Source organism: Mustela lutreola, chromosome X (assembly GCF_030435805.1).
Source record: "Mustela lutreola isolate mMusLut2 chromosome X, mMusLut2.pri, whole genome shotgun sequence".
Taxonomy (NCBI): Eukaryota; Metazoa; Chordata; class Mammalia; order Carnivora; family Mustelidae; genus Mustela; species Mustela lutreola.
In genome coordinates this window covers 94291422-94300823 of record NC_081308.1, presented here as the reverse complement: position 1 = coordinate 94300823, position 9402 = coordinate 94291422, and the positions used below count along the sequence as shown (strand labels likewise).

The following is a 9402-nucleotide window of genomic DNA, read 5'->3' as shown; positions in this document are numbered from 1 at the left end:
ATTCCCCATATTCTAACCTTGACTCATAGCAGAGAGCCCTTTCAGGAGGTCTGAGTGAGGGGTCTTGAGGCTCTGTGGCCCCAGCTCCTGCATATACACACTCCCTCTTCTGGTTAAGGCCCTGGATTTCATAGTGAGGCATGTAGCCAACAAGGGCACAAAGGTAGCGAGGTCAAAAGGTAGCTGGACCCCTCGGGGCAGGAAGATGAGTGGACATCAGAAAAGTCCTTCCTGCCCCTTCACGATGATGCAGCTCAGAAATTCCCCAAGAGCCTGCTCAAGCATCCAGGACACATAAAAGGGACACGCGGCCCCCCTCTGAGCCCTCTGATGAGTAGCTACCCCTTCAACAGGGAATGCATCAGGACATCATTTTGACTAAATGGACCCCAAAGCCAGCCTTGGAGAAAGGCCAATGCAAAAGTCTACTCTCGACTCTCAGCCTATGCCCAGCTGCATTGTCCAGCCAAGCTCCCAGGTGAGCTCGCAACCAACGTGGCAGGTGGTAGCGAGGGGATCAGGCCAGAGCAGCACAGTCGCGGCCACATCAGGCGAGGGTGGGTGACAGCAGCAGAGTCAGCTCCCTCCTCTGCTCCCACAGGTTGCTGGTGAAAAATGGAATCCCTCCCCCCTTCCAGGTGGCCGGTGGGCAGAGCTGTCTGTGTCTTGCTCAGCCCCTGTGCAAGGTGCCTGGAGCTCTCTTCCAGCAGCTGTGGGCCTGGGAGTCCCCGAAGCAGCCCCCATGTTGTCGGCTGACTCCTCCCACCAGTCCAAGGAGGAGAAACCTCCCTGTCCTTGTGGCCCTCCTTCGTGAGTTTTGATTATTTGCTGACGACATGGTGATGTAGGCAGTTGGATGTTACAGAAAAGAATTAGGAGGCCAGAAAGCATCGCCCGTGCAGGCTCCCACCATCCCGCGGTGACGGCGATTAAAGCAGGAGCGTGTTCTCAGCTGGCCTGTCTTGTTGCACACTGTCCTGCCGCGGTTGCCATCGCACACCTCAGAATGGTAGCTGCCGTTTTCTTGTCTGCTTTTCCCTCTTAAGGAGCGTTTTGCCCCATGGCTTTAAGGCTCTGTTACCCTCATTGCAAATAGAGGCATCGTCTTCTGCCTCCCACACGCACTGACATTAGTATAACTTTCAAAATGCATAATACCACAGTGCCAGACCGTTGCATGACATTTAGTACTGAAAGTTAAATCAATCCTAGGTGATTAGTGTCTGAGGGCTTATCATAGGCCATGTACTAGTCTAAGTGCTTCGCATGTCCTAAATCATTTAATCATTCAATCTACAAAGCCCCTGCTATTATTATCCCAAGGGATAGACTGGGGCTCAGAAGGAAAGAGTGACTTGCTGAGAGGAACACGGGTAACCAGTGGCAAAGCCAGGCTTCGATCCCAGGCCTTGGGATCTGCCCTCTTAGCCTGTGCTCTTACCAATGGTAAAATGGCCGGTCTTAGAACTAAATGCAATCATCAAGTCAGTTTACAATCTAATATGCAATATTCAATACTACCTTCTATGCAAGAGAAGTATCCTCGGGATCCAAAACACATTCTGTTATTGGCTTACCCTCTAAACTCTAACACCGCTTATCAGCCATAGGAAACACCTCTCCCAGCAATGTTGAGAATGTTGCGGGAAAGAAGATAGAGAAAAAACATTTCTGCTTCCCTGAAGTTATGCCGGTTCTCTAGCAACCTAAAACTTATTTCAGAGAGAAATTGCCCATCCAGAGAATAATTGCGATATTACCATGCCATGGAAAAAATTACCAGCTGGGTAGTGAGCCTTGATATAGCATTTTAAACAGCTTTCTCCCAACAGATGTAGACGGTGGTCCTTCCAGGACCCAAAGTGATCTTTAGGTCCCTTAGGTCCCTTTCTTTTCTCCTCTGCGTCTCAAAAACCTCCCCATTTGCTCATCCAGACTGTCTGAGTTTCAGCCCTCTCCCTCTCTGGTCCCGGCATCCCCATCACTGAAGTACTGATGTGGGTGTGGGCTTTGGTCAAGGTCAAAGCCTCCCTCTGCTCCTTTGAGCAGCGCTCCCCACAATAGCAACGGTCGGCTTGCCTAGCAAAATTCCTCACTGTGCATTCCCAGAAGTTCTGATCCCCCTGGCATCTCTCAGTGCTTCTCCGACCCTGCCTGGGTTCCAGAGCTTGCTCTGCCTTGCTCACGCGAAGAGTGGACTTTACTTCCTCCTCACCAGTCTCCGGCTGAATCTGCTTTTTCTGCCCCACATCCACCCGCCTACTTGCAGCAGAATACTGGCCCTGGAGATGAGTCTGAACCTCATCTGCTGCTCTGAACGAGGCCCAGGCTTGTACTGTCAGAGGCCAAGGACAAGCCAAGACACCCTTCTCCTTTCTCTTGCTGTCCGCACGTCTGCCCGTCCTTCTATTTCCCATGCTGTCGGCAGAGAGGGACTCCCTCTTCTCCCATGAGCCCTGCTCCAGATCCTGAGCTGAGTCTGGGGCCTCTTCCAGTGTACTCTGGTAAGGAGTCTTAGCTGACACTTTACCTGCCTCACCTTCCGGACCCTGGCTTGGATGACCCCCATCAACTCCCTCTTCAGCGAGTGATTCATCCCTTGCCAAAGCTGAATGTGCCTGAGCTAAGTTTGTGTACGATGCCCAAGCGTGTACTGTCAGAGGCCAAGGGCTAGCCATGATCTTCTTGTTCTTTTTATTTCTCCCTTTCCGGCTCTTTTTCTGCCTTGGGTTTAACCCCTCGTCTGCCGCCAGAGGTGCCACAAGAGAGGGCTGGACTGCACTTGCTGCTGACCATTTGGCATCAGCAAGTTCCTCCTGAGGCTCAGCGAGAGTCGATGTGTTCTCACTCCCCTCATGCTCCCCTTGCCCCCTGCCTTCACCTACCTCGCTGCCTCTGGGAACAGCAGATGCCAAAGCCCCCAGGACATGAGGCCGGCGCAGAACCGGGGCTGCAGAAGACGCCCGAGTCTGGAGTGTCAGAGGCCAGGGGAGATACACAATCTTAGTTTGCTTTCTATTCCTCCCTTTCCGGCTGCCTTTCCTCCCTGCATTTCCCAAGGTGTTAGGCCCCTGCACTGTAGCATCAACCGGACTCGCCTCTGGGCATTGGCCATCGGCCTTGGCACTCAGATTTGAAATAAGAACAGACATATTTTCCATCTCCTCATTCTCTCCTGGCCCCGGGCTTTCCTGCCCCACATTCACCTCACTACTCGCACCCTCAAGTGGAGTTTGAACATCAGGTGGGGCTGTTGCCGGTCCTGCTGCTGTGCCCGGGTCCGTGTCGCTTGCCTGGGTCACTGGAGCCTCCACATGAGTTAAAGTGTCCTTTTCCATGTTTTTTCCCCCCTCCAAATTTTCCTTGCTTTTGTTTTTGGAGCAGGTAGTGTGTTTACCTGGAGCAGAGAGAACAGAAGTAATCCACAAGGCACATATAAGGTTAGTCAAAGCTAGCCAAAAGTCTTTTCTTGAAGGAGGGTATCGGGCATCAGGGCTGGGGGCTGAAACTGAGAACCCAAGGATACCTGAAACAATTTAGGGACAATGCAGGTCTAGGAGGCCGTGGACAAAGCAGGGATGTCAGACGCCTGTTCTCATTAGCGGCTGGCTCACTGATGTATGGCTTCTCGTATGGCGACTTGGGATGTCCTCAAAATACCGAAGGATGACCCAATTATCGGTCTTCAGCAGCCTTCTGGATCAGCACTGTCTTCTATGGAGCAGAGGACAACTCTGGCAAGACAACAACAATGACAACACCACCAACAACACAAAGAGATTTGGATAAATATCCCCATTTGCACCTAAGGGATATAGAGACATCGGTTAACGGGTCAGGTATGGAATTCAGTATTGTTGTTACCTTTTAGTGCTTCGGACAGCCTCAGGAGACTGAACCGTAGGTGAAAAGGCTATAGTTGATCCTATAAAAGCAGAGAAAGAAAGCATCATCAAAGTCAGCCTGGCCAGGCTTCCCGGGTCACTGGTCTGAGCAGCCTCTTACCGGAATATCCTAGAAATGCTTTATTGAGGTTTCTCCACAAGGTCTGTCTTTTTGGTGCCACGCGGAGGAGCTGGTTGCTGTGCCAGTGACCCAGAGAGTCTACCTAACTTGGGAACACAACCTCTATCAATCGATGAAGAGATTCTGTTCTGTTCAATATGGCATTAGCATTTAGACCTTCTTTCACCAATTTCTGATTCTTCCTCAGTTGAGAGTCCAGATCTGGGCTGAGGGCATCATTCCATTAGCCCGTCCAACCCATTTGGCAAGCATTCTAGAGAAGCCGAACTACGGAGAGAATTCCTACTTCTCCAAGTTGTAAACTCTCCAATCCTGCCGCAGATTCTGGTCCCCTTCTCAGCTCTCTATTGTACTATATATATGTGCGACATAATCTTGGAATGGGCTAATTATTTACATAATATCCTTTCTCTCTGAGCTAACATTTTTTGTTGACTTTTTGATCAAAAAAGGAGAAAAAAAGAATAAATGAAGGAAGGCTCAAACTCCCTTTCTCTAGTTAAGACTGACACAGAGAGCTCAATGAGGTTTTTGTGCTTTCCTTTGATAAGAAAGTATAACCACACAAAAGAGCAACGCAAGGACTGGCATTGACCTACTAGGGTTAGAAATGGAAAACTTGTTGTTTTTTTTTAATCTGGAACTTGTTTTTATCTAGAACAGGGGATGCTGCAGTGCCTATGTGAATGCAACATGCCCAGGGGAGATGAGGAAGGGCCCTCTGGACCTTCTCTTGGGGGACCACAAAGGGCCTAGAATTATTTTTGCATGGATGATGTTCTCACCCCTTCCTCCTTCGAGCACCCCCATGTTAAGACTGTAGAAAGAGGAATCGCAGAGCCAAAAATGACATACACTGGTTAGCCAGCATGGTTTCTATTTTTTCAACATTTTTCCTGATGCAGGGGTCAGCCTTCTCACTGCTTGATACATAGGTTAAAGGAGTTCAATGCCAAGGCCAGCTCAGTGCATGATAAATTCAGAGGTTATCACTAGATGAGAGCCAGCTGGCTGGCTGCTAGGAGGCCACCGTACGTGAAATTTACCTTGTTCAACTGCTGTAGAGTCAAAGGTCAGGCCCTGGCACTGTGAGGAGGTCTGTAGCCCAGTGGCGGGTGTACATTAATCAAACACACAGAGCCAGGTCTCTGTCTATATCTCGACCGCCTCTAACCATATCCATATTCATGTTCCTAACGATGTTTCTATCTACATAAGATACCCTGTCCCCTGGACTACATCGGGATGATGACTGCCTTTTTGAGATTCCTTAGATTTCCCTCTGGTGTGTTGACCCTTTTGTTCATACAGATTCACTTACTTAATCAACATGCATTTAATGCCACTGCGATGTGCCAAGAGTATGAGTATAAGTATACTTGGGCTTTGGGTTACTTAATTACTGTCAATTTCATTTTGGTTTCTCTGAGGTGACCTACCTTCACTGGACTTCTGCATGTTTCCAAACCTCAAGTCACCTCTTTGCAGACACTCTCTTGGTTGACTCTCATGGACAGCTAATGATGGTCCTTGTGTGCGGATTCTACTCGCTTATCCAAAGCCAACCTAATTATTTATCCTTTCTCCAGCTTATTGAGCCCTTCACTCTCTTTGCCCCCTCACTCCCCCCACCCCTTACTAGTAATAAACCTCTCTGGCTTCTGGATAGGAAGAGAGTAACTCATGATTCAAGTCCCATACATCTGCATTGTACTATTACCACTTTCATTCGAGCTTTCCAGATAAAGAGGAACAACTGTATGAAGCCCTTTCATTTGTGGGTTACACGAGAGCCTGCATTTACATGTGTCACGGTATTGGAAATATCTCATATCCCTCCTTCGACATGTGGGAACCTATCCTTCCTTTGATAGGAAGGGCCTACCAAGCAGATTCCTGTGAGGGGAAAGATTTCCAATTGTGTCCTGAAAGGGTTGGGAGTCCTGGGAAACAGCTTGTTTCATTTAGGATTCTTTCATTGCAAGTGACCAAACATAAATACATAAAAAGACCCAAGTTGGCTTAAACAAAACAGGCAATCTATAATTCACTGTAAGCTTAAATGGGAGAGGTAGAGCCAATTCATGGCTTAATGCAGACTGCAGATTGTTTTACTGGAAGCCATCAGAGGTAATTCCTGGAGGTTGGTTTCCATTTTCCATCTCTTAGAAGAAACGCCTGGTACCTTCTGTCACACCGTGCCTAATCCAACAAAGGCATTCCCTTCCCTAGTAGAGCAGCAGGGGTCCCTAACTTGAGCCTTATTGGTACTAGCTGGCCTGATATAGGTTATGTGTCCACTGCTGAAACAATTGCAAATGCAATGTCCAAATCCTGGGTCTCTTTGAATTCAACAGAGAAGCTGGAAAGTAAGAATGAAAAAGTGCAAATCAGAGATGGTGGAGCGGACAGGGAAGGTAGGAGTGAGGCATGGAGAAGTGAAAAAAAGCCTAAAGCAATTCCTGAGTAGGAATTTAGATGTTATCTTAAAGAAGAAAAATACCTTTTTGATATATAACTTATATATCATAAAATCCACACTTTATTCTTTAAAAAGATTTATTTATTTGTTTTAGAGAGAGAGTATGTGAGCTGAGAGAGGGATAGAGGGAGAGGGAAAGAAATCCTCCAGCAGAAATCCTCAAATCTGCCCCTCTGAGTGCAAAGCCCAGTGCAGGGCCCAATCCCAGGACCCCTGAGATCATGACCTGAGCCAAAATCAAGAGTCAGATGCTTAACCAAGTGAGCCACCAGGTGCCCCAGTATTTCATTCCTTCTTATGGTCAATTAATATTCCATGATATGGATATATCACATTTTGCTTATCCATCCATCAGTTGACAAATATTTGGGTTATTTCAATGTTTGGCTGTTATAAATAATGCTGCTGTAAACATTCATGCACAGGCTTTTGGGTGGGCTTGTGTTTCCAATGCTGTTGGGGATATACTTAGGAGTAGAACTGCTGGGTTATATAGTAACTTCATGTTTAACCATTTGATTAACTACCAGACTGTTTTCTATCAGGGCTGCATCATTTTATATTCCCACCAGCAATACACAAGGGTTCCAATTTCTCCATATCTTTACCCGTACTTGTTACTGTCTTTCTGATTAATGCCATCTTTGTGTGTGTGAAGTGGTAGTTCACTGTGGTTTTCATTTGCATTTCCCTAATGACTAATAATGTTAAGCATCTTTTTATGTGTTTATTGGCCATTTCCGTATCTTCTTAAGAGAAACGTCTACTCAAATCTTCTGCCAATTTTTAAATTGTGTTATTTATCTTTTCATTATTGAATTGTAAGAGCTCATTATGTATTCTGGATCTAAGTGATTTATGAGATATATGACTTGCAAATATTTTTCTCCCACACTGGGGATTATCTTTTCACTCTCTTAACATTGTCCTTTTTTAAAATATTTTATTTATTCCTTTGAGAGAGAGAGAGTTCAAGAGCAGGGGAAAGGGCAGGGGAGAGGGACAAGAAGACTCCCTGCTGAGTGTGGAGTCCCACGTGGGGCTGGATCCCAGGACCCTGAGACTGTGACCTGAGCCGAAATCAAGAGCCGGACACTCAACTGACTGAGCCACCCAGTCACCCCAAAATTGTCCTTTGTAGCACAAATATTTTTAGCACTGATGAAGTCCTCTTTGTCTATTTTTCTTTCCTTTGTGTTTTAGCTGCCAGATCTAAGGAGATTGCCTAATCCAAGTTTAAGAAAGTTTTCCCCTGTTTTCTTCTCAGAGTTTTATAATCTTTGCTCTTACATTTAGGTCTTTTAATCCATTTTGAGTAAATGGTTGTATATGGTATGTTGTAGGGGGCTCAACTTCATTTTTGTCGCATGTGGACATTCCACTGTCTCAGCACCATCCATTGAAAACACTAGTCTTGGGGCGCCTGGGTGGTTCAGTAGGTTAAAGCCTCTGCCTTCGGGTCATGATCTCAGGGTCCTGGGATCGAGCCCTGCGTCAGGTTCTCTGCTCAGCGGGGAGCCTGCTTTCTGCACCCCCCCCCCACCCCTGCCTGTGTCTCTGCCTACTTGTGATCTCTGTCTGTCAAATAAATAAATAAATAATATTTTTTAAAAAAGAAAAGACTAGTCTTTCTGCAACAATTTATCTTGTCACCCCTACATCAGCTTTTAAAACAATTATTGTCCTTGATGTATTTAAAACACTGGAAAAGGTTAAATAGAGATATCAATAAAGTCATGTGATAAGTTTGAAAACAGATACAACATACTTCATGCATTCCCTTCCCTCCATGCATTTGGGAGTGTCACTGAGATATGGGGAACAGAGGTGAAAAATCAAGGCTAAGTCTTACCTACGTGACTAAAAAACTGACCTTAGCTGGTATTTCCAAAGAGTGAACTCAAGGCAGCTAGTGCATCAACTAAATGAGCATATAACCCTCTAAGATGACTGCTTTAAATAAAGCATTGATTTGGGGTGCCTGGATGGCTTAGCGTCTGACTTCAGCTCAGGTCATGATCTCAGGGTCCTGGGATCGAGCCCTGCATCTAACCGTGCATTGGGGCTCTGCACTCATTAGGGAGTCTGCTTGTCCTTCCCCCTTTGCCCCTTCCCCCACTTGTGCTCGCTCTCTCTTCTCTTTCTCCTTCAAATAAATAAATAAAATCTTAAGAAAACACTGATTCAAAAGTATCCACTTTGTTCTCAAAACAGAACAAAATTGCTAACTTGAGGCAATATAGCCAATAGTTAAGAGTATAGACAATATAGACAATAGTTAAGAGTATGGACTTTGGAGTCAGTAACTCTTGGTTTGAATTCAGATTCTGCCTCTTACTAATTGTATAAATTAGATTTCTGATCCTCATTTTCTTCATCTGTAGTATAGGATAGTAGTAGTAATAATCTCATTTTTTGTAAATTTTGTTTTGATATTAATTCAAACCTACAAGTGTTTGTATTTTATCCAATCTACTTCATTTATTTTATCATTCTGTGTATGTGTTAGGGTGGGTATTTTTGTCCTGAACCATTCGGGAACAAGTTGGAGATACCATGCCCCTTAAATACTTCAGTGTGTATTTTCTTTTTTTTTTTTTAAAGATTTTATTTATTTATTTGACAGAGAGAGACCAAGCAGGCAGAGAGGCAGGCAGAGAGAGAGGAGGAAGCAGGCTCCCTGCCAAGCATAGAGCCCAATGCGGGACTCGATCCCAGGACCCTGAGATCATGACCTGAGCCGAAGGCAGAGGCTTAACCCATTGAGCCACCCAGGTGCCCCCAGTGTGTATTTTCTAAGAACAAGGGCATTCTCTTATAAGCACAGTACATTTATCTAAGCCAAGAAATTTCAAATTTTCAAATACTGTCATCTAATCTATAATATATATTTG

At 45.8% G+C, this 9402-nt stretch overlaps 1 protein-coding gene across 2 annotated transcripts; it reads right to left on the bottom strand.

Annotated features, from left to right (window-relative positions):
* Nucleotides 1-819: 819 nt before the first annotated feature.
* On the bottom strand, nucleotides 820-4338 carry LOC131821490 (uncharacterized). Of its 2 annotated transcripts, none has more exons than XM_059157633.1 (4): nucleotides 4006-4338; nucleotides 3865-3925; nucleotides 3527-3734; nucleotides 820-3397 (listed from the first exon to the last, which is right to left on the bottom strand). In XM_059157633.1, the coding sequence occupies exon 4, from the start codon at nucleotides 3336-3338 to the stop codon at nucleotides 1908-1910; it is 1431 nt and encodes a 476-aa protein (XP_059013616.1). In that variant the 5' UTR covers nucleotides 3339-3397; nucleotides 3527-3734; nucleotides 3865-3925; nucleotides 4006-4338; the 3' UTR covers nucleotides 820-1907. The 2 variants fall into 2 exon arrangements, with proteins under 2 accessions (XP_059013616.1, XP_059013617.1); XM_059157634.1 differs by having other exon boundaries at nucleotides 3527-3714.
* Nucleotides 4339-9402: the final 5064 nt, after the last annotated feature.